At 44.1% G+C, this 27,314-nt stretch overlaps 1 protein-coding gene across 2 annotated transcripts; it reads right to left on the minus strand.

Annotated features, from left to right (window-relative positions):
* Positions 1 to 2,322: 2,322 nt before the first annotated feature.
* On the minus strand, positions 2,323 to 23,050 carry UBAC1 (UBA domain containing 1). Of its 2 annotated transcripts, none has more exons than XM_015878906.3 (10): positions 22,749 to 23,050; positions 16,546 to 16,666; positions 15,151 to 15,224; positions 13,779 to 13,886; positions 13,175 to 13,277; positions 12,392 to 12,500; positions 10,845 to 11,076; positions 9,665 to 9,751; positions 9,386 to 9,524; positions 2,323 to 7,201 (listed from the first exon to the last, which is right to left on the minus strand). In XM_015878906.3, exons 1-10 carry the CDS (start codon positions 22,884 to 22,886, stop codon positions 7,086 to 7,088), a joined length of 1,227 nt encoding a protein of 408 aa, XP_015734392.1. In that variant the 5' UTR covers positions 22,887 to 23,050; the 3' UTR covers positions 2,323 to 7,085. The 2 variants fall into 2 exon arrangements, with proteins under 2 accessions (XP_015734392.1, XP_085377288.1); XM_085521162.1 differs by having other exon boundaries at positions 13,175 to 13,292.
* Positions 23,051 to 27,314: the final 4,264 nt, after the last annotated feature.

Genomic DNA, 27,314 nt, shown 5'->3' on the forward strand with positions numbered 1-27,314 from the left:
CAGCAACAAGGAGCTGAGTAATTCAGCCAAATCCCAGGCGTGTGGGAGCTGTGAGACCGCCGGGCCCAGATTCCCTGCAGAGCAGCCCTTCCTCTGAGAGCACAGAAGCTCATCTGAACCTAAGCACAGGTTATACCCAAGCTACAGCTCACAAAAGCCAAGTAACCACATCATGCATAAGCACTACACCTCATTCATGTTTTCAGGAGGTACCTGCACAGCACACCCAGAACAACCCACACCTCCGAGCTGTGCTTGCAGAGCACGAGGCCGGCACAGCCACGGGGCCCTCGCACCCAACCAGCCCAACCAGCGCATTGTGCAATACCTGATGGCATCACACTGGCTGGGTTCCACAAAACCCATCTGAGGATTACAACTTCCCTATGGTAGTCATAGGAAACCCAGCAGGGCACCCAGAAGCCCAGGGCTGAGCCAAGTACTCAGAGCCACTGCAGTCAGCCCTGCCACCTGGGCACTGGCTGCCCAGCTGCACACTGAGGGCACAGCCCAGGTCTGAGTGCCGGTCACCTCTCCAGGGTTATTTTAGTGCAGCTGATGTGGTCCAGCACAGCTCAAGTTACTGAATGCTCCTCCCTCCACAAGGGACAGGATTCCTGGTGACACTGGATAGGGCTACGGCCAGCTCTGCTCAGGTCACCCTCCCTGGCAGCCTACAGCACTGCTGTCCTGCTCACACACACATCAGGGACCTGCCCTTTTCAAGCCATTTTCCAGCAGCAAATCCCAGAAGCTGCAATTCAGTTCACAAATGCATGCCTTGCATCCTCTGCAGCTTCTGTTGCTTCTTTTGTTGAATTCCCCTATTACAGAAAGATCATAAAACAGCAAGATCAAAGCAGAACAAGTGAAGTGACTGGGTTGCATCCTGTGCATCCCTTGTATTGGGCTGCCAGGCCATCAGAGCTCACAGGGACAGCATCTGCTGGTCCTTCTGCTCCTGCTGGAGCCCAGCACAAGAGATACATTGGAGGAAGCAGCCATGTAGATTTATACTGCTCTGCTCTTAAGGATTAGTGCTACTATCGACCTTCAGGTCATGGGAGAAGAGAGAGTACATGAAAGGAAAAAGCCAGAACTACAGCTGAGCACAACCTGTACTTACCCAACCCACCCCCTGCAGCACAGATTTTGGCTCTAATGGCAGCAGGAGGTGACCTGGGGGGCAGAACAGTGATGAGCCCTTCCCTGCATCACTGCTGAAAAGCACCAGCAGTGTCTGTGTGCTGAGCATGGCTCGTGTCCAGCACTGACAATCACCGTGCCATTACCAGCCGTCCTGTTGCTGACATGGCAGGCACTTCTTCATTTTTTAAGGTGTGGATTTCTGCCTAGACCTGCTGTACCTGTTCAGGTGTTGAAGTACCATTATCTAATGATATACCATGGGCTGTTTGCAGTGTTTTATTTGTTTTCGTTTTAATTTGAAGTTATGGAGAGAGCTGCCCTTTGAACTGTCCTCAGCCTCCTGCTGTGCATTAAAGGGAATCTCGGCTCTGGGCCACGTGACACCAAGAGAACACCTGCAATTAATAACACTGCATTCAGAAACCTGCGTGGAATAACAAGCACTAGGATTTCTTGTGCTCTAACCCTCCACCTTCCACAGGTTGCAATGAAAATTACTCTAGATGTCTCACTAGCAGCTGCAACGTGTGCTAAACCAACCAGCTGCTGGCAGGTGCTCTTCCTTGCTCCGAACATTATGTAAAAATGCTAATAACCCCACCTATTCTTCAGAGGAAAACCTCATGCATTTACACTCTTACTCAATCGCCTCCAAGGTAACTGCACACACACACGGGCATGGCTTGCAGGCGCTTCCCAGCATGGTGCCAGATAGCCAGCAGCAGCACTGGCACAAGTGGGAGCTCTTTGGTTTAGCTGCGTGCTGCTTCCCACTACACTGACAGCTGCTATTTGCTCAAGCTGTTTTCTTCAATGAGGGTTCCCCTGTTGAAGACTGATGAATTGGAAGCATTTTCTTCAATGACATTCAAGGTAAACCCCTCTTAGGTAACATCAGTCCATCACAGGGGAGCACCAAATCCTGTCTCACACAGCTCACAGTGAAACCTACCAATGCAACTTTGTCCTGGGCAATGGAGAAATGGTTTCCAGATGCAAGAACTGTAACTGAATCACCGTTTGCCACTCAAGTTTTGTTACAGGGTTACTGGTCAGCTACCAAAGGACCTTATTTCCTAAGAAACAACTCCAGCAGTCAGCAGGTAAAGGGAGAAATGGATCCAAATAGTTCAGACATCTTTGCTACTCCTAAAAATGATGTTTCAGAACACCTTGTAATAAATCAAAAAACCTTTATTTTTAAGTTATGTTATAAATTTACAGCACACATAACATCAGTGTCTTTAGTGTGTATGTGTGAGCAGGCTTAAAGACTCAGCATTCATTCTAGTCTTGCTCATGGGTATGACTTCTCCACATGCTAAAGGTATATAACTGTTCCAATCTGAACAGGTCTGGCTTAGCTATTGACCTCAATAACCTCTAATATTTCAATAGACAACAGCAAACATTCAGATGAAAAACAAGTCAGTAGCAATTCTTACTTGCTGTTTGAAGGGCTCTGTATTGAAGCAAAGCTGCTGCTGGGCTCCTCAGCCACGGAGAAGTCAATGACCCACATCAGCGTGTCCAGAATGAACCCCGAATTCCACAGGCTCAGTGATGTCCACCCTAGTTAAGCTTCAGAAAAGTAACGTTACATCTTAGAAACAGCTGTGCATGCCACACACCAGTGTCAGCTTCATGTAAAACTTATCAGATGCCATATCTCATGGTTTTATACACGGGTGAAATGAAAAATGCTCAAGTCAGTACCTTGCAGAAGAGTTTTACTGGTGCTGCTTTGTGGTTAAGGGCAGAATGGCAAATCACATTCTTGTACAGGCTGTTAAACTATGATAAAAACTTGCAAATGAAGGATCTCTACAGGCCTCTGTTACCCACTGCAAAGACCCTTTGTTTGGTGGGGCTACATTTAAAACATGATTCAACTTCTTCCCTCTCCCCAGAACATGATATAAAACTCTATTTAAATTCAGAAAGAATTGAATGCATCTGTATTCACTGAAGTTCACATGCTGCAAACGGGATCTGTATCGAAGATCTTTAGGGAAAAGGCCCTTCAAACCCCCTTTTGTTATACCTAGATATCAGGACGCAGCTGAGAACAACCTCCATGAGAAAACATTCACATAGACACAATGTACACTGCTTGCCAACCTGTCCTAATTCTTACAGCAAAACAATTGTCCCAGAGGAGAGGACACAGTCAGTGGTCTGCTTATGCCTCAAAGCACAATGACTTACAACTAGATGGAAAGACCCAACTCCAAGTGCTGCTATTCTGACAGTTAATTAAAACGCTACTTACTGAAAGTAGAAAAATGGGGGATAACTTTGGATGAAACACTCACTCTACTTCAAGAAAATTTCTGCTGAAGTCACTGGGAACCTCCATATCTCGCCCACAGGCAACATCTGCTGACAGTGTTATAATACATTCATTTGGTGCAATGCTTATTTAAACAACTTGCAAAATATATTCGAGGTCCTCAGCGTGTGAACTGCTGAATGTCAAACGGAACTAACAGTCTCAACTACAAAGGATTACCATAACCCCCCGAGTGTCTTGGATATGAACATCCATCTCTAGAAGGTGTCCTTGAAATGGTGGTAAAGATCAGACTGTGAAAGGGGTGGATAATCTGGTGCAGCCATTCCCATGCAGTGATGCAGCAGTCCTAAAGGAAGACTCATGTCACTGCTCACACAGAGAGAAAAGAATGGCATTTTCTTTGGACTGTACCTAGAGGTTTAACAGGAGCGTTATGCCATCTCAGTCTCACAGGTTACAACTAACCAAGGTCCAAGCTGCAAAGTGGCTGCTGGCATTTCATCTGAATACATCCCTTTAAGTGCACCCCCCCACTGAGTATATGAAGACGAAGCCCTGAGAACAAACTTCCATATAGTACATCTCTATTAAAAAAAAATCAGTGTTTTGATGACAAAATTATAAATTATATACATTTAAATAAATAGCTAGCTAGATTTCAAGAGTCATGGAATATCAAAAGGCAGAAGATTGTCTTGATCAATGGATAGGGCAAAGAGCTACAAGAGTTATAAGGAACAGACACTGCATTACAAGAACCACCTCCTGTTTCATTTCCTTACTTCTCAATTTCACAGGCTTCCAAATGTTCCTTTGGCCATGTTATGAGACACTTACACATGGCATATCTTTACTAGTCACAGTGTGAACACCAGAGATGCAAACACAGGACCTGAACCTGTAAATCCTTATTCCCAGGAGTAGTAAATCCTTACTCCCAGGAGTATTTCTTCACAAAATTAACTTTTTATTAAAACAAAAACTTATATTCCAATATGCTCAGGGACCTCTCCCTTTCTTACAGAGCAGATCTATCAGCCTGTTAACCTTTGGCCACGGAAAAGGAAGGTTTGTGCCCAGGAAGCTTTCTTAACACAGAGACTCCTCTGGCCTGGAGACCTGACTACACATATTCTGACTAACAAGCAGTGATCATTCAAGATTTTTGCAGGTTTGGTAAAAATTGGGATAAATCAATGCTTCTGCAAGCATAATGAACTTAGCATCCATCCTCCCACCGGTAACTAGTCAAGCAGCAACACACCCAGGTGCCACAGGGACACACAGCTCCCTAAGTCTGCTATTAATTCATACCCACAGAACAATACTGGTGTCTTGATCAGCTCCTCAAAGGGTTTGTCCAACCTTAAGGGCAGTTTTGGTTTCATTTAGTTCAACTCTTAAGCCTTGCTGCAAACATCACACCTCCTCAATTCTGGCCTCTTTCAGAGACTGGCCACTGGAAACTTAACATCTCCAACACTTCAGCTACATCAGCTTTGAGCTCTGAAATAAGCAAAGCAAGAAACAACCACATATTCTCAAGCCTTCACGCATTTTAAAGATGCAGCATTCCTTTATCCATACAGTTTCTAATTGCTGCTACAGCTCTAAGTTATGTTGTTGAACCCTGGCATCCGTACCTTCATCTATTACACATGCATGCCTTGTTTTCCTTCTTTCTTCCTTAGAAGCCGGCAGTGGCTCTGACTGTTCTGGCACACCAATGGAGTATTGCTCTGATAACTTTTACCACTCCTACCAAACTGACACAGAGACAACAAGTTCAGCAGCAGATCCTGGCAGTACCACACTCTGCAGAAATGCACAAGTAGCAGAAGCTTCATGTTTTGAAGGAGCCACTCTGCACCTGTGAAGGAGGTCAGACAGCATTCAGCTTCAACCGTGTGAAGATTGGAGAGCCTGCTCAAATTCATCACCCACATTGCCTTGTCAGTGGCAGCAGACAGTCCCAGGAGCAGCTGGGTGTTGGAACAACCAATCTGACCCAACACCTCTATAAACCCTGGAATTGCTAAACACAAAAGTTCAATATTTCAGCAGTTGTGAACTGTAAAGCTTAACATGAAACTACAGGTAACAACAACAAAAAATTCTGGGATAGTTAGTCAAGATAAAAATCTCTAAAAGCTGTTTTGTTTCCCCACCCTTCATATTAATTATGAGAAATTGGCAACTTCAGTGCCTCGACTGCACAATAGCACAGATGAGGTGCCAAGTTCAGGCTAAAACTTGTCATAGAGTTTCAGGTTGCATCTTGTAGCATTTTCCTTTCTAAAACCAAAACACAGCTATGTAAAAACATACACTTAGAAAGGAACTTGGCAGAGCTACTCGGGATCTATTTGACAGACACCTTTCAAAAAGAAAAGGCTACGAAACACAAGCAGCAGCAGGGATTGTGACAGATGTCAGCTGTGTTTCACTACCTTGGAAACAAAAGCCTGCATGGTCCAATCACAAGAATCCAACTGAATATTCACCAATGAGTTCTTTTCTTAAGAGCTCATGGCACCTGCCTGAAACCTCCAGTCAGCCTTCCAACAAAACTAGGAGTGACACAGCCTGACTTTCTTGATATTTCCAAAGAGAAAGTGTCAAGGATAACCACTTCTATCTCAAAGCAATTAGTTTCGAGCGTGCTTTTAAGTACGTTAAAAACAATATATAAAACCCAAAGTGTTTCTGCTTCTTTGCAGATCACCATTCAGGGAAAACCCATGCAAATGAGTTGCTATTTTGTAAACAGTTTGAAACAGTCAACAATACAAGCTCCCCTTTGCAAAACCGTGCACAGAAAGATGGAAAAAAACCTCACAACCCACCATGTGAAGATATCCTTCCTGCACTAAGATATGGCATAGGGTGACCTTATGAACTGCAGCCTGCTGGAGAATCCAAGTGGTGGTGTAAAGTTCTGCCGTGAAGGAGATACTGCATCTCTAACATAGCTGACAACCTCTGAGAAGTGTAACTACCATCGGACTGGAAGAACACTAACGCAGAAAATAAATAGGAAAAAGTAATGCTATTTATTAAATGAATTCCATCTATGAATTATTCTCTTTGAATTATAATGCAAGACGAACAAGCCTGGATAGAAATGTGCTCGCTCTCCCAGTATTTGGACTTTTAAAAAATAGTTCCTAAGAATCAATTTTAAAAAGCATTTCATAATTTGATATAGCCATAAATTAATACTGCATGGAGATGATTAATGTCCTATGCTAGAGGTCAGTGACCTTTTGTAAACACTAGCCAGGTGCTAGTAAAACTGGCTAGAAAACTACTGTAACGGGCCTTTTTTTAACAAGCAATATCATATTTCTTTCTGACGAGCAGATTCTTAATTGTTTTCACAAAACCTTTTCCTATTTTTTTGATATACTTTATTTTTAACCTAACACCTGAAAACATACACAAGTCTTCAAACCTCTTCCACTAACACTAAATTCACAAGGCAATTAACTTCAGCTGGCCATAACTACATAAGCTCTCGTGTGAGACCCCTACTCAGACAGCATCCCTCCCCCCCTCCCCAAACAATCCATGCACCCTCCCCATTGAGAAGGTGACACAAGGGACAGCAGGAAGTGGCACAGTGGTCTGGCATTCCCCTCTACGTGCGATTCAGCGTCTGGAAGATTCGAGAGATCTGTAGCATGACAGGCCCAGTTTCTGGATCGTTCATCCACTGAGTGCTGTTCAAGGGGTTTTCAAGCATATCTTCAAAGGCTGCCAAGAGAAGGAAATCGTTGTACATTATTGGTCTTCTAGCAGCATACGCTTCAGTGCTTGGGATGCGTCAACAACAGGAAGGTTAGAAATACTTACAGCTTATCCAAGGCAAGCAGCCCCTCAAAATGGTGAGAATCCATCACATGGTTACCATTTGTTGTCCTGCATTTCCAGACTGGGGTGCTACATGCTGTTACGCTTTCCTCACTGCTCAGCATTACATTTATTGCAGGAAGAGGCTGATCAAACACTTAGTCTGGATTACAGCCCACCTTACATAACCTCAGTGACATGGGTTTGAAGAGCTACCCACTTTGCAAAAGTCCACAGACAGAACTTTTCCATTATAAAACTTAAGGTAATAACATTCTTCAGACCGATGTACCCCAGGAGAAAAGGAGGTTGCTGCCTACATGCCAGAGATTGTGCCTCAGTCACTCCTTAGGGAGGGATATGGCTGCAGTAGCCTCTAGTGCTGTATTGAGAGGGCTGGGCAGGGTTTCTCTGTTTACACTGGCTACAGTAGCAGGTAACACACCACGTAACTGGGATCTAAACGTCCATCTCAGAACTGGGACATTTGGGCAGAAGAATTTGTTAAGTTTCCTTTCTATGGACAGCTGTTTTTACACTAAGTTAGTTTGGCTTTGTTCTCTTTTCTTTTTTACATGCTAGTTTCCCCTTTTCTCTTTATTTTGAGGGAACCAGACATTTAGCGCAAGAGCTAAGTCACAAATTTGGCAAAAGAATGATCCAGGCAATAATTTATAACCTCATGACACTGAGCCAGACTAGCAGACATTGGAGCAGTCATTACGGAACAGGACAGAAAAAAGCAGTTGCATATCTGACCTATTCAGAAGTCACCAAAAGGTCAGTGTTAGAAGAACCCGGCAGTCCAGCAACAGGGTGCCAGCCTGAACCTTTCCAGGAGCATTAGTGTACAAAACTCTAAGTGACCTTAGTGGGAGCCATAAGCACCCAGGCCCTCTGAAGGGCTCATCATTAACACCTTGCACAAGGTCACACTGCATGCTTGCAGCAAAGCCCAGAATAACGTACAGATCTCACCTTTCACCACTTCAACTGTCTTCTTTTACATAGACTCAAGAGCTTAAAACTAAACATTTATCAACATTCCTTAGCTATCTAATTAAATACAAACATTTAATGTTAAAATCTATGGCATAAGCAATTTGCTTATGTATCATTTCGAATACATTCACTGAGGTTCATATAAGTTTTACAAGCACATATAGTGACATTTCATTTTCTATTTATATTCTGAGCTGAAGAGTGGAACCGTCTTTGGAAATAAGGAGACCATTTGTTCAGAAATGAGAGTGGGAAGGTTCTGCTCTTGCATTATTTAAAGTCTTGCAAACACTCCTAATTACATTTAAAATAGCATCTTAAAAAGCTCTCCTGAAAAAGCCATGTATACACCCTTCAATTCAAAACACAGTTTTGAATCAAGTTTGAAGCCAAAATCTAAATGCAAGATTTTATACATACAACACTGCTGTTGTCATTCTTCTGCATTGTCCTCCAGCACCAGAGAGGCCAACACATAAGAGATCTGCATTTCACCATTGGTTTTATCAGTTGAGTCCTTGCTGTGCTCACAGCAAATATGAACAAAAACACAGACTTTATCACAGAGTTGATACTCAAGAAGGGGAAAACATATTTTCACAAGTGTTATCTGAATTTTGATAGGCAAAGCCTCTGTTCTGACTTCTTGTTTGGTTACACTAATTACCTTCCATTCCAGCGATCAGAGCAAAACACACAGTAAGCTGTACAGCAGGAGACAGCCTTGTTTTATCTGTGAAGCCATCAGGGTTCTAAATAGACATTCCTGCTTTTTATTTTTCACAGCCAAAGGGAGCACCACAAAAGGTCTCCTAAAACCACAAAAGCATTGCAGCCAGCAGCTATTAACGCTCTGAGTTCAGCAAGTGTGAATTAGTAGCCTAAGAAATTAGCACCATTTCTGGGCCATCCCAAGCTCTGTTCAGGTTACAGCTGAGTTGCAAAATGAAATAAGCTGCTGATCATCAGAAAAATGGTACAGAGCTGCACTCACTTCACAGTATGTGTTGTCATCATCCTGTCTCTATCCTATTTGCTAGGAACTGCAGATGGAATATATTTAGCTGGAACGCAACCAGGACTTACCTAGTAGAGTTTTAGGGTTGGTTAACCCTAACTGTACCACTGGGTTTTCTAAGATGGCTTGGAAGAGAGGGCTGTTTGTGTCAATTCCCTTATCTAAGTCCTCTGGAGAAGGCTTTCTGTCTCCCAGCAGCCATTCGCACTGAAAGAAAGCATCAAGCACAACAGATTTCATGATTGGTCACTTCATCCCCAGTAAGAAGATCAGCCAATTCTACAGTGAAAATAACCAGCTGAACAGACTATGACAGCAACAAGGAAAAGAAATGACACTGTACTCACGGCTGCATTTTGCTGGTTGTTGTTTACTCTGAGTGCATCTACCACTTCTTTTTCATCAAATCCCATCTCCATTAGGGCGATGACAGCCTATAAGATTTGCACAGATTAATAAATGTTTAAAACAGATGAGAACAACCAAATGCTTCACCTTCTGCGCAGGAGCCTTTTGTGGGGCAAAAACTCAACTGCTTCCATTTGCAGACCACTAAGTAAACTTTACTACAAGGTTTTCAAACACTGTACATCAGAAGTGTCTTTATAAAGAAAGTGGAATAAACAGTAAAAGGAAGACTGAAGGCAGTTCCTATTCTCAGTAATAAAAGATGAATATGAGGCAAGGAGCAGGCACCTGGTGTGGGAATGAGCAAGATAAATATATTTAAACTTCTCTCACATCGCAAAGCTTTTGCTGATGTCTCACTGACTGATTAAGCTCCAGAAGCTCCAAGACCGACCTCATCCATTTGTAGCCTTATTCCCTGGATTTAATTTCACTTCCTGGCTTTATTATGTTGTTAGTATGTATTATCTATTTCCACAAGTGCACCCGGAAATTGTCCTCGGGTCATTAAATACAATATTTGCAGCTCTTGACTTAGAATCACAAAAAACACCTATTAATAAAAGCCAAGTGGTGGATTCTAAAGAGCACCTCCTGGTGAGTTTACAGTGTGACAGCAGCACATCTTCTCATTTCAGCTAATATAATGTTATCAAAAAAGGGTAATTTCTGCAGATGATGCAAGACTTAAAAGACTTATCAGCTGGTGATACTTTTCCTTGTCGCTGAAACACAATAATGCTTTTCTGTCCTTCTCTACAGCAAATGAACCTTCAACCCAATCACAAAAAGCAATGCCAGGAGTCTGGCAATTTATATCAGGAGTATCAGTTAATTTTCAAGTGTAAAGTAAGTGTCAGTAATTTAGATGCTGTTACCTGAGACAGCAGTGCATTAACTGGGGAATATCCCTTTCAGCAATCTGAATTTAAGCAGTTCCTAAAGACTTGCACTACTAGAGTCAATATATGGAATATATATCACTAATACTGTCAAGTCAGCACAATATACATTCAAACATATGCTTCACTTTGTTGACAACTAAACATTTATTTGGATTCCATGGTGTCCATGTGGCCCCTTTCAACGCAAAGGAACAGTGAGATAAGGAACACATACCCGCGGATCTGGGCGAAACTCTCTTTTCCTTCGTATCTTCTTAAATATTTCAGTCAGCTCATCTTTGGCTTCTTCCCCACCTGCTTCTGAACTCGGACCTGCAGTTGCTTCAGCAGAGGATGCACCAGCTTCAGCTGCTGCTTCAGATGGAGTCTGACCTGGCAGCGGAGCATCCACTGCAGGGTCATCTGCATGTTCTATCAACCACTCCATGGCCTGCGTCACTGACATACTGAAAAGAAAATCAAAACAAAGGGATGAGGAACACTCCAGATATAGAGCAGCACCGCCCACATGTTTTTGCTTTGTATTTGTTCCTGTGGTATCTTGACTAGCTGATTAATTATTACGTGAATGGTCACACAAAGTATTGAAGCAAATTTCGAAGCACTTTAATTCTACATGCACTCAGAGCCACACAATAATCTCTGAAGCCAGGATGACAGAGGAGTGACAACCTGGACAGTTGCAACTCAGGTTTTAAAGGCCACTTCACAGGGAGACATCTTATTCTCCATAGTATCAGCTCTATTTCACAACAAACATACACTGACTACTTGCAACTGCTGACAAAACTGCAAAGCATGTTCCAAACAGAATCACATCTCAGAGAGAAGCTATTCTGTTGCATCTTAGGGAGATCTATCTAGTGATAAAGGAATGCCATTAGCAATGGAAGAAAGTGGGACAAACGTTACACATGCACTATACATCTTGAGTAAGAACAAAATTTGACACAGGCAACTGACTGTAAGTGTTCAACCTAAGATAACATGGGAGAGATCCAGCACATGCCTTCCCAATGAATTGATAGGAAAAAAAGGTAATGGAGCAACTGAAAGTGCAATTTCATTTGGCCATGTGGTAATTAGATGTTCTTAAAAAGGAAAGAGAACCCCTTGCCTATGTGGCTTTTCAGTTACAACAGGAAAGATGGAGGATATTGAGGGAGAAAGTCCTTCAAAGACCAAAGGAGAGCTACTGAAAAAGAAGGACTATTATGTGGATTTGACATCATTAAACATTTTTGTGAATAACACAAGAAACCCATCTCAGAAGTGAGGCAACACAACTACTTCTTACAGCACAAGAAGAATGATAATACCTCCTACTGCTCTACAGTTGCTATCTGGGCTTTGTAATACTCTTGGGATGCTTTATTTAAAAGATCAGCATAAAGTATTTTGCTACAGTTGACAAACCAGTCTGGATGGGCTTAGCTTGCTTTTTATTTTTTCCCCTGTAAAGTTTTAGAGCAGAAGATGCGAGTTTAATACTTGGAAACAGTGAGAGCTTGACAGCCTTAGGAACTGCAGACTGACTTCTTTCCAGAGCAAGTACAACATAGCTTCCCCTTTCCTGTGCCAGCTGCACCTGCAGGTTGCCTGAGGCAGCACTCTTCACTCTTCCTTGAGCCAATGCTTTTTGCTACTTCTAGGTGACCCACATAAGGAGATTTCCCTCAAACAAAAAAAGATTGGTTTTTTTTTTTTTTCTTTTTTTAACCATACCAAGTAATTTACAGGCAGCATGCCAAGTACACTTACTGATTTAATCGAAGGGCTTTGACAGCTCTGCTCTCTGGAAACCCCATTTCTGTAAGTTGCCGCAGAGCTATCTCATCCACTCTGTCTTCCTCATCCTCATCCAGCATGGCTACACATACACAAACAAAACAATGTTGAGACTAACTTCAAGCTAAAATAAAACCCTTTCTCAATGGAATAGCATGTGTTAAGTTCAAACCCCATTCTTCTCTTCCATCCCTGCTTTTGTTTCTGTCCAGAATTCGCTATCTCATCATGTAATTTGCTGTACTCAGCTTGATCAGGCTCAGACAGATTCTTCCAGGACAAAGACTTATTCCAGATACATTCAAGATCTCAAACAACAGACAGCAAACTCTCATGGCTACGTGTCCACGTAATTAAACATATGGGAGATCCATTGAAATTTATCAGTAGTCCAGAAAGTAATCTGGATCCAGCCCTAGCAGATGTTAAGGTTGTTTCCACACAGACTGAATCAACAGCTCAAATTTCTCCCCATTTTATTGTTTCCTCATACATTTCCAACTATTCTTCACCAGCTCTTACAAAGTTCTCTAATTATTTCACTGCTGATGATTTTATTTTTAAATGGAACTTCTCATCTATCCCAAAGGGACCTTATAAATCCCCTACACCACAAGTTGAAAACTTGGCCACAAAGTCATTGGCAGCTCTGTTACTACGTTGAAGTTTGGACTTAATTCTGCAAGTTTACTCTTCTGCCATGTAAGAAAATAAGTTCCTGGGACTGAGCTAAGAACTATAAAGATATGTTCATACCATTTGCCTTCTTAAATAGTTCAACTGCATCGGGGTTCAGTGCTAGTAACTTCTGTGCAACTTCAATGAGGGAAACTAAGATCTTCCGGAGCTCTGTCTGGAACTGTAAAAAAGGAAACTGTCAAAACATTTAGGTAGGAGGTTACCAGATATCATTAAATATTAATAGAGAAGCTGTTAATATCAGAAGAGAACAGGTAGCCCCCACACTGCTGAAGATGCAGCTGGAAGCATCGCAGACAGCAGTTGACTACTGAGGCCAAAATTAGTGACTAATGTCTCTTCAAAGCCATGGCAGAGAAAACACTGTAAAAATGTGAACTATTCAAGATTGAAACTGAACTGCACGTTTGCCAGATCTTCAGAGAGTTTACTGCGGCTTTCCCAGGGAGAAATAAAACATTTTAAATCATAATTTAGTGCAGCATTTCATAATCACTAAGTAACTCAGGGTTTACACACAGATTACATTATCTACTTTCATATACACTATACACACTTCAATTTCCCTCACAGAGAAACCACATCCATATGGAAAAGACTATATAAGATAAAAGTCTACTCGGCTACTAGTGTGTGAGTTAAAGTCAAGTCTAATACTTACATCCCTCATGTTGTGCTGGGCCACAGTGCGATCTGCATTGCGAGAGGGCAGATTTGCAGTTGCTTTGAGAATAGCATCCTTATCGGGAGCTTTCTGCTCTTGTTTCCTCTGAAGGATGGGAAACATGGTCAGGTTTCATAACCCATTATCCACAGAACAAAGAACATAGCATTGCTGAGAGCAGTTTCATATTTTTTTTACCAAAGCATCAAGCAGTGCTCTGTCACTTGCAACTAAGAAACAGCAGCCTAGCAATACAATGGATTAATAGCACTAACGTCACTTTGCAATTATAGAGCAAAACAGGACCTGTCTGGGTTGTCCCTCTTTCAGTCCTTGTATCTATATCTGTTATTTAAATGTGGGGAAATTCCAGCATAAAGAGGAAAAGTGATGTGCCACAAACATGGAGAGAACTTGGAGGGCCTCAATTCCCAGGACCGTACTCTATTCTGTCTGCTCAGAGCACACTCTCTTCATATCCAGGCTTTGCCAAGGGATATATCAATACTGTGAACAGACTAACACTTAACTGCTTCACACTGGAAGTGCTTTATTGCTTACAAGTATCATGCAGAGATATACAGTGCCTCTGATATTCAGTACATGCTAATAGTCCAGGACAAAACATAGCAGGGGTACAAACATAAATATTTCACAGTCTTATATCTTAGGCTCTTATGGTGACATTCTGCACAGCAAGGCCATAATGGAGATAGAGACATACACCAATACCTACAGGAATGGATACAGAGACATACACCAATACCTACAGGAAGCAAGAGAAAACAAAGCTGTGCAAGGAGAAGGCAGACAGACCCAGGAATTCACAGCGTTAGGCACAAGTATTGCTCAAAGTGTTTACACAGTAACACCCACTGCAGTACCACTTGTGTCTGAATGTCATCCTGCATATCATTGACCCTCAGTAACAACTACATTCTGAGTTAAAGAAAACAAACAAGAATAGCATGGGGACAAAGCTCCAGGCCTCATTAGGGGGTGACAAGCCAGACATTACTAAAGACAGAACACGGCATCAGGCAAACTAACAGATTTCTATGAAGTTTTCAAAAGAGATTCAGTAAGGCACTTGCTATACAGTTACTAAACATTCTTTTCAAAGATGAAATCCACACCACTTGCACAGAGTGCATCTGCACATCTTACTCTGCAGCACATATTCTCACAATCCAAGTTAAAACACGTAAAATAACTCTTCAAAGTTTGGAAGGAGGATTAAGTATTTACCTTCCTGTTTAACTGGGTGTATTTGTCTCTACACAAAGAATACACCACAACAGTATTTCTGCAGCTCATTAATAAAGCTGTTAATCAAATTGGACAAGTCAAGAAATCTTTTCATACTCACTTTCTCCTCTGCAGACACATCTGCCATTTTGGGGAGCGGAGGTGGAGCACGTTTCTTTATTAAGAGCAAGACATCTAGAAAGAGAACGATATTGATGACGTAAAACCAGCTCTTGCAATATAAATAATGAATTCAAGCTTTCCTAGAGATGAATTTTCTATTAATTCTACTGTTGTAGCACCTCAGTTATTACCATGTGGGTTCTCAGAGTGGATACTCACTGCTTAGAGCCCAGAACAGGCTGGTGCAGCATCTGCAGTCCTTCAGCCAGACAGAGCCTGACACTCAGTTTTTAGTCTATCACATTAAGAGGGTAAAAATCAAACAAATCATGCTTTGTGCAACAAGTTTTGTTGGCACAGAACAGCCAAGAACAGCAGCTGGCGAAGGCTGTTAACCCTCACTTATCCAGCTGACAAGAGCATGAAAAGATCCACGTGCTGACTTTTGGCTGCCCCACACAGTCAGCTGTTGGCTGCCATCCTGCCTCCCTGACAGCAGCCGGGCACTTAAAAGGTGGAACACATTACAGGGGAAGAAGGAGTAAGGAGACATTCGCATGACAGCTTAATACTGCTCAGTGGCTACTAACTGCAATTCAAAACTCTGCAGGAGCTGGTGCCTTGCCTAGAAATAATACATCACCAATCAGCAAAAAAGCTGTCCCTTGCCTAAGATGGCAACTCTCAGCTCCTGCCCTGCTCTGAAGGTGACACTGCCTTGGAAGAGAAAGGCAAAACTGCTCGTGATCACAGCAACAGCTTTCCAACCTGCACAAGCACAGGAATACTACCCCTGCAGTTTCTGGTTCAAGCAGTATCCCATTCTACAGCAGTTCTGCTTCTCACTTTCTGGACCACTGCCTTTTATTTCCAGAAGGGACCATTAGTTTAAGCTGTCCAGTAAAAAGTGACTCCAGCTATCCCTGACAGCTCTCATCTTTAGGCTTTCTTTTGTTTCACATTAATCCATGCCATCTGTAAAGTTCACACATGCCTCATATTGTAGTCAGTATTGCTACAGTGTGGGGAATTCTGACCTACACTTGGAAAGGATTGAATGGGATGTAACCGTGACACTTAGATGTGCTTCAACAAACAACATCCTACTTGACCTGGAAACCTCAAGAAAGGCCCGAAACGTTTCAGGCTGCCTTTCTTGAAACACTCAAGCCATGATAATTATTTTTGGATCATTTTAGAGGATAACTGCTGCCCTGAGGGTTTGAACATTGCTTTAAAGGAGAGAAAAATAATTTAACATTTTGACTTAATGAACACTCTTTATATCCCGTGTGACACTTAAAAGGAACAGCTAAGGAAAGAGAATAAATAGTCACAAATGGTAACTCAGTTTCTCATTTCCAGGCTGGCGGGATAAAAAGAACTATCTTACCTCTGTCTTGAATGTTTTCCTCCAACACTGTTTTTGTATCTGTTAGCACCTTCTCAGAAGTAGCATGTATCAACTTATGATGTGTCACAGTTTTTGGATCCTCCAGGCTCCCTGGTACACACTGCAGAAGACAAATACAGGAGGTCAGAAGACAGAAATAAACCTATTGCATGAATCACTGCACTTCACACTTAAGATTCTCCACCTGCAAACTGTGCCACCATTTACTACCTTCCCAACAGCTTCAGTAATGGCACAATACACCAGGGATAAATATGTGTACAAAATGTGAATTATTAAAGAAACTGCGGGATGAATCATGCTGTAATGGGATTGGTTTCTGCCTGCACATCCAAGCTCCTGGCTGGGAAGAATAACCAACTAAGGAAGGATTCTAGCTTTCCTTCCTCAATGCTGTTAAATCAATGGCTACATTTAAGTTTAACTGATGAGGATACTCTACAAATCTTACTTTAAAACATCAGTTTCAAAGACCTAATGTTACATCCCATTCATTCCAAATGAGCCCTTCAAGGGCACACACAGCCTACCTACGTGAGCAGATCAATACTGCTGCAGAACACAACATCTCCACCACAATTCAAACTCCAAGAGCCTGGTCCTACACTCAGGCCCATGGAGACTGTGAGTACAGTGAGGAAGGAGCTGTAGGCCCTGTAGTGTCAGTTCTGCAACATATCACAAAGGTCACTCACTCTCCGTGAGAAGCTGAGGAGTAACAATTAGTATCATGAAGCAGGAGTGGAAATCCACAGTAAGCATCAGTGTTTTTGCAGAGAGGGGACTATAATAACGCAGCACACTTCTCATTTGTAGCTAGTGACAGAACAGAGAGACTCTGCTTCATCCAGTAATTGTTATTTACACACACTGTCAGACTAAACAAGCAACTGGCAGCAGTGAGTTTGGAGTACTTGACCTTAGATTGAGAAGGAGGCAGCAGTTTCTGTGCCTTGTTTTGAGGTGCAGATTGAAGCCAAAGCCTTGGTGCTGGAGCCCTATCCTGGCTTCTTGCTGAAAGCACTGAACAGAAGTTAGTTTCACAGCTTTTCTTCCCAACTATAAATGATCAGCATAGGTTAATCTTCCCCACATATTAACACTGTGCTCTGTTTTCTATTACAATTCTAAATCATATGTTATGTTTATTCACGAAAAATTCAAGTTTGAATCCCCATTAGCTTCCATTATGAGCATCAGAGATTTGCTTTGTAACTGCATTAAGCAGCTGAGGTATATTCATGCATCTAGGCACAAAAACTTGACTATAGAGAACTGCTCCCCGCTACCAAACACACTCTCTGCCTACAGCTCAGGAGTTTTGCTGGGACAAAGAGACTGATCTTACCTTACCAACAACACAACGGACCATTCTGATCTCCTAAGACAACTACAAGCTGAAATGCAATGCTGTTGGTGTAATTAAGCACAAATTCCCCAGCGTTTGTGCCACAGTTTGGCCTTACTGAAGGGTTTAAATCTCCTGGTATTTAGTACTGCACCAGAAAATTAAGAAGAGCTCACGCAGACCTTGAACTGACTCATCTTCACACAAGAATGGCTGCAGATCCACTGCAATAGATTTCAAGAACATTACATCAGTGCATCTAGAGACTTCTAATTTGTTTGGGTGAAAAAAAGAACACAAAGCATAATGGATGCAATTCCAGAAAGGCAGAATTAAAAATAACCACCTACCAAAACCACAAAATGGATGCTCCTGCTCTCACCACAAAATAGGACACTTAATACTGACCTCACCTCCTCTGCTCACAGAAAACAGCTCTCAATGACACCTCTTTCAAAACACTTCTCTATTGAGCCACTTCTGTGTGTAGAGCAACATCCCCACCTTTCAGGTAAGGAAGCCATTTCCAGAAGCCCCGATGATATCAGTGCTTTGCTTCAAATGTAGCATTTAGTTGCAATACAGTTTCCTTCAAGGGAATCCTTTTGGAGTCCAGCATCACTTTCCCTGCTCTGATTGCAGCTGCTGGAGAGATTATTAGTTCCTTGGTTTATCACCCCCAAAGCTTACACTTGTTTTCAACACAAACCTTCAGTTCCTCACCTGAACTTCCTTGCTGCTGGGATGCCTCAGCAGGATTAAGGTGAGTGTTTGAGTCCTGCTTTGCATAACAATAGCTTCTTACTAATCCTTCTGCATATTAACTGCTGAACAAAAGCCAAACAATGCATAAAAGCTTAGAAGTAACTGCGAGTAGCTCCTCTAATTGATCTGATAAGTTATACCTAGGGGTACATCAGTTGGACATCCCTCCAAACAAGCTCAAAATACTACTTTTTACAGATCCTCAGAGTCCAAAAAGGATGAACTGGGATCTGGGAAGCACCCACTTGGGGGAGCAAAGGATGCTGCACGTACCTAACAGCTGCTTCCTCCCTGGCACACAAAGCTGTGCATACACACTGTGTGTGCAGTCACAATATTTACTAATGACATCAAAGTGTAAGTGAAAGACTGGAGTCCCTACAACTCTATGAACTCATAATGATGCTGTTCTAAAAGAAAAGTCCTGCCATCACCTGTTCTTATCTCCCATTCTTTCAACCACTGCATGACAACCACGTAGAACAGTAAAGTAGATGTAAGCAGCACCTGTATCACAGGGAATGCTTTGTGAAATACTCAGCACATCTTTGCCTATTTTAACATGCCCTGAATACAGAAAGGCCATCTTCATAGCAGTGCCTCTGCGAGCTCTCAGCAAACCACCTGGAATGGGCACCTGGAGCAATCAGACCTCGATACACAGCCCTGCTTACTGAGAACGCCTGACAGCACACAGCATTCCTGTATCATACGCAAAGCTTTGAAGTCTGGCTGAAAAAACCACCCTGCCAAGAGAGCAGAGTGCTGATAACCCACAGGAAAGGAATTCCCTGCTCAGAGGGAGGTGGTTGTGGCACAGGGGCTCACCTGCAGGCACCACGCAGAGGCACAGCATGCTGGAAGATGAGCTCTCCTGCAGCTTTCCCTACAGAAGGATCATAAGGAGAAGATCTGTTGTCTTATGGTTTTGCTTCCAGAATAAATATTTGCATTTCCTTTTAACACAGGAATTCACAGCAGGCTGCTCTACCGCACAGGTGAGAAACCTATTTTTGCAGATGCTTGAGCAACTGCTGAACCTGCAAGTCCTGGTGATGCTAAATGCTATTTGCAGAGCTTGGAATCCTGATAAACCACAAAGCCTGTTGTTTATTTTTAGATTTTTATTTATTCATGATGCTTTTTTAGAAGACAACAGAGCATCGCACTGCCACTACTTATTATGAGATTGGGTGGCTTAAACAATCTGCATCCCTCAAGTATGCAAACCATACAGCGGGCCAGGAACCTTCCATATCCTTGTGCTCTGACAGTCAGCACCTCACACCTCTGTTCCTAAGACAACCCTTAATCACCTTAAAAGCCAAGTGAAAACACCGAGGCAGCTTAAGAGAAAGGAGAACAGAAGCACAGGAGCATGAAAAGCTCAGACAGATCACATCTGTGCATCTCAAGTGCATGGCTACAATGCAGAAGTCCTACCAAATCGCAGCAAGGAGCAGTTCTTACAGTTCTCTTCCAACTGAAGTTTAGAACCAGGACTTCCCACAGCACCTTCAGCCAAAGCAGATCTTGAAGTGTCAGCTTACGGGTCACGAAAACACACACGTAAGTTATGCTTGGGTTGCCACGGTTAAACTGAGCTTTCTCAACCCTGGCTCTGAAACGACCAGTGGATTTTTTATGGGAGCCACAGGGGAGTGTGGGGCTCGATCCTGCCAGCTGCACTGCACACCAACCTCAGGCTGGCACAGAGGAAAGGCACTGCTCCATGAGAATGCTTTGGTTGTGAAATCTGCATACAGAAATAACTGGGAAAGAAAACAACGCTGTCAGGCGTTTACTTACAGACTGGACAGTGTAACTGAAGGCAGCAGTTTCCTGGTGTACAACCACCACTACTTCGTTACAGGTCAACAGATACAGCAGAAAAACCCCTCATCAGTTATGAGAGAAAAAACTGCATCTAAAGTGACACTACAGAGATCAGTAAGCACTCAAATGCTAAAGGGACAGCACCCACCTTCCTAATCCAAAACTAGGCATCCTAATGGATATCGCCTCCCTTCACCTACTGAAAGAGTGGTTTCAAGGACTTCAGAGAATACACTAATCAGCATCTGAGCAGAGATGGCTGCATACATTATCTCAAGGTGCCATCAGGATTCATCACAACTCACCCGTGATCAGGAGTCATGATTTTTTCATTTCTATTTATCCCCTCCATAAAACTATATATTATCCATAATGGTTATGCAAATCCATATCATTAGCACAAAGCAGACGGGAGAATGAAATCAAACATCTTGCCAAGTTATCAATTGTCTTCCGCTCCGACTTGCGCTGCAATGCAAGCATCTACTCAATTATGTTTCCTGATAATTAAAGCCCTCTCAGCTCTGCACATATGCATGTAATCATTACCCCACCCTACATCTTTGTCTAATTCTTCAGCTGCACTGAACAGGGACAATACAGGAGCACTTCCAGGAATGTCACAGTGTGGGGAGCACTGCATCTTCATTTTGCTTCAGAAAGGATCACACCTACCCCAAATAAAGCAAATCCATTTGCAACAGTTCTCATCCCCAAATCAAGAAGCACTTACAAAGACCAAGGCTGTAGAGGAGCGGAGTGCACTGTGAGCTGTGTATCCAGGGCTTCTAACTGGAAGGAAACAACCACAGGGCACAAAACAACCAGGGGGCAACAGGGTTGCAAGTCATCCTGACACCCAACTCCCAGTGCTCAGGTTGTTGCATGTCGCAGCTTCTCACACTGTTACTTTGTTTTACTAACACCATTCCTAAGCATTTGTGTGACCCTTCAAAGGTTACAATCGATCCAATTTTACACCCAGCTGGGAGCAGTGGCCCTTGGCTTTCCCATACAGAAAGCTGCCCCAATCCCAGCAGCACACCCAGCACTTTGTGACCCAGCCTGGTGCTGATTCCAGGAGGGCAGAGCCAAGGTTGGCACCAGCAACAGCTTCACACGGCGCTCGAAATTCAGCCCAGCACTTTTGCAACCATTTGTTTTCACCTTCAATACCCACAAACATAAGCGGTAACGGAGTAACCGTGCATTGTCCAGCTCGACTTTCACAGACCTTCCATGTGTTTTAAGCATTTCCTCTTGCAAACAGCGAGCACCGATTTCCCCTTTGGACACATCCATTAAGATTACAGCGCTTTGAACACAGGAAGACCATTAACAGCCCTACAGTGTCCCTATAGAAACCCACTGTGCTATAGAATCATAGAATGACCCGGGTTGGAAGGGACCTCAAGGATCATGTAGTTCCAACCCCCCCTGCCTGGCAGGGCCACCAAACATACACCTTTACACCTTTACTAGATCAGGTTGCCCAGGGCCCCGTCCAACCTGGTCTTGAACACCTCCAAGGACGGGGCATCCACAACCTCCCTGGGCAGCCTGTTCCAGGGCCTAACCACTCTCCTAGTGAAGAACTTCCCCCTAACATCCAACCTAAATCTTCCCTCTTTTAACTTAAAACCATTTCCCCGTGTCCTGCTATTGTCAGCCCTTTCCAAGAGTTTACTCCCCTCCTGGGAGTAAGTTCCCTTCAGGTATTGAAAGGCTGCAGTGAGGTCACCCCACAACCTTCTCTTCTCCAGGCTGAACAAACCCAACTCCCTCAGCCTGTCCTCATAGTGGAGGTGCTCCAGCCCCCTGATCATCTTCCTGTCCCTCCTCTGGACCCTTTCCAAAATCTCCATGTCTTTCTTGTACTGAGGGCTCCACACCTGGACACGGTACAACAGATGGGGCCTCACAAGAGCCGAGTAGAGAGGGACGATCACCTCCCTATCCCTGCTGACCACCCCTCTCCTGATGGAGCCCAGGATCCCATTTGCTTTCCGGGCTGCCAGAGCGCACTGCTGGCTCATGTTGAGTCTTTCGTTCGTGCTCATTTTCCAGCTCAAAGATCTAAAACAGGCTCCGGATTCGGACTAAACACCCCCAGGAGCCGCTTTTCTCTCTGTCTCCCCCCGCTGTCTCCTCCATTCCGTCCCTGTTCCCCGCTCAGGCCCCTCCCAGGCCGTGATTTTCTCTCTGCTTTCAGCCCGATCCTCTCTTTCCTTACGTGCTTCAGGCATCGCTCCTTCAGCTTCTCCACCGTGGTGTCCTCGGGCACCTCCTCCAGCCACTCGTTGCCCTCCATGGTGCACACCTGCAGCCTCAGCACCTTCCCCGCGAAGATCTTCTCCTCCTGCACGAACATCTCCGTCTATCCCGCTCCTCCCAGCCCCGCCGACGCCTCAGCACGGCCCCGGGCCCCTCCTCGCTACCGCCGGCCCATGAAGGTGACCCGGGAGTCGAACAGCCCGTGGGAGCTGCGGGGACCCCGCGACACCGGCACGGCTGGGCCCGGCGCTGCGCTGAGGGAAGGGGGGAGGCCGGAAGCGGAAGTGAGTGGCGGCGCGGTGCATGCTGGGAGTTGGAGTTTTTATTTTCGGTGGCGGAAGTGAAGGCCCGCAGTACATTCCCCTCCCCGCCGCAGTCCGCCCGCTATAGCGCCCCCTGCCGGTAAAGCGAGGCGCTGTTCTTCGTTCCGCCGGCAGGTGGTGCCGGGCGGCCGCAACCTGAGACCCTAAAGGTTGTCAGGTCCTAAAGCTGCGATGGGTCCGTATGAATGGGAAGGCTCAGGGGGGATCACATCGCTCCTACATGGGTGGGGGTCCTGGCGTAGTGAGCTCGGCCTCTGCTCCCAGCTGACCCCATCGCTGCCATAGAAGCAACGTTAAAGGGTAGGACTGAAACCGCTGCCTAAATGCATGAATAAATAGGAAAAGAAGAGCTTTGTGCAGGGAGGTGATTGTCCCTCTCTACTCTGCTCTTGTGAGGCCCCATCTGTTGTACCGTGTCCAGGTGTGGAGCCCTCAGTACAAGAAAGACATGGAGATTTTGGAAAGGGTCCAGAGGAGGGACAGGAAGATGATCAGGGGGCTGGAGCACCTCCCCTATGAGGACAGGCTGAGGGAGTTGGGTTTGTTCAGCCTGGAGAAGAGAAGGTTGCGGGGTGACCTCATTGCAGCCTTTCAATACCTGAAGGGAACTTACTGCCAGGAGGGGAGTAAACTCTTGGAAAGGGCTGACAATAGCAGGACACGGGGAAATGGTTTTAAGTTAAAAGAGGGAAGATTTAGGTTGGATGTTAGGGGGAAGTTCTTCACTAGGAGAGTGGTTAGGCCCTGGAACAGGCTGCCCAGGGAGGTTGTGGATGCCCCGTCCTTGGAGGTGTCCAAGGCCAGGTTGGACGGGGCCATGGGCAACCTGATCTAGTAAAGGTGTATGTTTGGTGGCCCTGCCAGGCAGGGGGGTTGGAACTACATGGTCCTTGAGGTCCCTTCCAACCCGGGTCATTCTGTGATTCTGTGATTCTGTGTGATTCAGGGCATCCACCTCCTGCATCAGAGCTCTCCCCGCTCAACGTGCTTTATTTTCCTGCTTTGAATGCGGCTCCCGTGCGCTTGACGAAATGGAGCCATCCAAGTGCAAATAGAGGCAATTCGGCTGTGATGGCTAATGCAGAACGGCGGGGGAATGGGAGCCTTTAAAAATGTCCCATTGAAACGGGGGGGGCATCGCCTGCTTTGCAGAGTAAAGGAACAATATGTGTTTGTTATGTTAATATTGTTTAAGCAGAAAGAATGAGCTCACAGTGCGCTGCTTGCTTCCTATACTTCGTGCCCAGAGAGCAGCGTGTGGATGGGAAAAGGTGGAAAGTAACGTATCTTTAACTTGGAGGAATGGCTTCCTTTGTTTAATGTCTGATCACATCGGGCTTCATAGTCTCCCACAGCACTGAGCACCACACCAGCCCTACAGGAGCCATACGGAGGGTGCTGGAGCCGGCCGTGCTACCAGGGCTTTCCTTTGGTGTGAATTAGAGCAGTTTTGGAGCTGCTCCATAATGCTGGCAGCCCTATGGGGTTTGGGAGGGTATCCTACATTGAGGACTCCTCCACATGCCCTGAGCTCAGCTCCTCTTGGTGCTGATGGAGGGACCCCAAGGAGCCGCACCCCAACCAACAGGTGCAGGAGGAGCCTCCATCAGATCCACCATCTCTTCTAAATCATCCAAGAGTGGGAGGAATAAAGAAGGTGAAAATGATCCCTCTTCCTTCTCTCTCCCCACCCCCCCACCAGCATTTCTGGGCCCTCTCAGAATTTATTGAGACAACTCCTGTGGGATGCTACATCATGTCAGCCAAGTCTTCCCTATTGACTCTCTCCTGCCGCCGCTGAGTGAAGAAATATGAGAGCAGGAGGGATAATGAAGCCGACGTTTTCTTCGAGTCAAACCGATTCCCTCCTAAGATGGGATAAAAGGGTAAAGAACTTTTCCCTTCACGATATTTCTCTCGGAAATGTGTTTTGACAATTTAATTTAGAAGTCATAGAGTAGCGAAGACAAAGTCACCCGGTGGGTGGACATCGGAGAGTTCAGTTGCCTTTGTGATGAATTGGTGATAGTACAGAGATGACAAAACAACACAGGGGGACAAGGAGGAGGCTGGCAGCACTGTCGGCAACGTGCACAGGATAAATTGAACACTACACTTTGTTGGAAATATCCTCAATAATTTTTGGTCAGGACGGTATCTCTGATAAAAGCAGTTTTTATTCGCGATTGCAATGGCGGGCGCCCTGATGGCAGAAGCGCACCTATAGACATGATGTTACAGTTTTTATACCTTTTCTCCCATATGTTTTCCCCTCCCCTCTCCCCTTTGGTTGGGTATTACAGGTTACAATTTTACCCGAGGTTTGCATTTGTTAATTACATTCTGAAATTTGTTAGTTCACTTGGTATCTTGTCAGTCGCCATCCTGCTGTTTCTGTCTCCAAGATGTCTCGGTACTCTTATCGTATTGATATGTTGATTCCCTTCAAAGCTTCTTCAATTCTGTCCCAGACGCCTTTGTTAAACAAAGAGCCGGGGGGAGGTGAGGGTGGTGGTGATTCCAGTCCTTCCCGATATCTCTTCAGGCACATCCTTAGGTATGTCACGACTTGTATATTTTTACAATGCGTACAACAAAACACTAAAACATACATTGTTGCTAGTTTATACAGGCATATTGTTAGTTCTATTTCAGACAGCTGGACAGACAGGAGCTGCAGTCTTTGTACCTAATAACTTCTACCTAATAACTACAAACTGCTTCACTTATATAATGAGACCTTGAAATAAAATATTCTTATCTTATTCTAAATGCAGAAACAACATTTGATTCCCTCAATCCCCCCTTTTCTTCTTTATACACTGTTGATTTCTGCAAACTTTGCTTTTTCTTTAAGGTATTATCTTATAGAACTCTTCCTCTTCATCACTTCCTTCATTCCCCATCTCCTCTAATATCATTATTTTCATTACCCATCTCCTTCAATATTATCATTTTATCTGAGTATGGTGGTCGTTTCACTGGTGTTTGTTTTAATTATGCTGTCTCAATTGATCTCTGTACCAGGCCCCTTACACAGGGGATAATACAGCATCCTATGGCCACCAGGACTCCTGCTACTATCATCAAAGACATAAATATAGAAACAATCATCCCTTTCCATTTACCAAACCACGAGTCCATCCATCTAGTGATAGAGGTATCTGTTCCTGAATTTTTCTGCCAATTCATTCGCAAGGGTAGTAAGTCCCTGCAATGCATGAATTATTGTGCCGTCTGGATCTGTGTTATTGGGGATGAAGGTACAACAGTGGGTTCCCAATATTGCACACACACACACAGCTTTCCAGCTAGCATCATATCTAGTGCAATCCAATTTTCCCAGGCCATCCTACTCGTGGCATCTAGCTGTTCTGCAATTCCCTTAATTGCACCTTTTGTATCATTTATAAATCGCGGTTAATTATAATAGATGTAGTTAATCCAGTCTACATTCTTGTTGATAGTCACCTACCAAAACAGTAACTCAAATCCTGCAGCATTTTGATTTCTTGCCTTAAGTTTATCAGGGACACCTCTAGGTACCTCAATTGAATCTATATATATATTGCATCATCAAATGATACCCCTAAACTCCTTTTGGTTCTTCCAGAATTTTTCATATTCCTTTTTCAAATGCCAGGGTGAATGCTATAACTAATTGAACAAGTGCACAGGTGCCTCCCCAGTTAGATGGTAGGGTGGACCATAAAACCTTTCCCCCACAGTACCACCAGAGATCTGCCCTGTAGATTCCCAGTCTTGAATAATTTCCTGCTGAATCCTCCATAACATTCAAGACCTCACTGCACAAGGAAAAGTTTCCCATAGGCCTGGTAGCCTTCACACCCTACCGTGAGAGGCAAGCTGTATGGTTACCTACCGCTGTAGAGATTGCAGGAGGGATCTTGACATCTGTATCAGGCATTGGAGGAGACAAGAGGGAGAGAGATCTGCAGTCTCTGTTTTCTCAGGCAGTTTTCTCTTGGTACAAGGCAATCATGCATGTATTCCCTTTGGTTCCTTGGTCCATCCCAGCAGAATGGGCACCACCTGAGCTATGAGCCATCCGGATGCACAAGCATAGCAATTGCTATGGTTGAGACTCTGGACAGTATACTTAATCCATTCTACCCAGGCATTACTGTCCCCATATCCTGTTTTGATTTCAAATGTTTATCTAAGATCTTTTATCTCCTTAG

The sequence above is a fragment of the Coturnix japonica genome, chromosome 21, assembly GCF_054131305.1.
Source record: "Coturnix japonica strain WE chromosome 21, WE-NBRP24, whole genome shotgun sequence".
In the NCBI taxonomy this organism is placed as follows: domain Eukaryota; kingdom Metazoa; phylum Chordata; class Aves; order Galliformes; family Phasianidae; genus Coturnix; species Coturnix japonica.

Bases quoted from the DNA above. Each gene is read 5' to 3' on its own strand.
- UBAC1 (XM_085521162.1), bottom strand. From the start codon at position 22,886: ATGTTCGTGCAGGAGGAGAAGATCTTCGCGGGGAAGGTGCTGAGGCTG. The intron at 13,293-13,778 runs GTAAGTATTAGA...ATGTTTTGACAG, and splicing joins CCCAGCACAACATGAGGGAT to TTTCCTTTTTTACAGTTCCA. The intron at 9,752-10,844 runs GTATGTGTTCCT...CAAATCTTATAG, and splicing joins AGTTTCGCCCAGATCCGCGG to GCTGTCATCGCCCTAATGGA.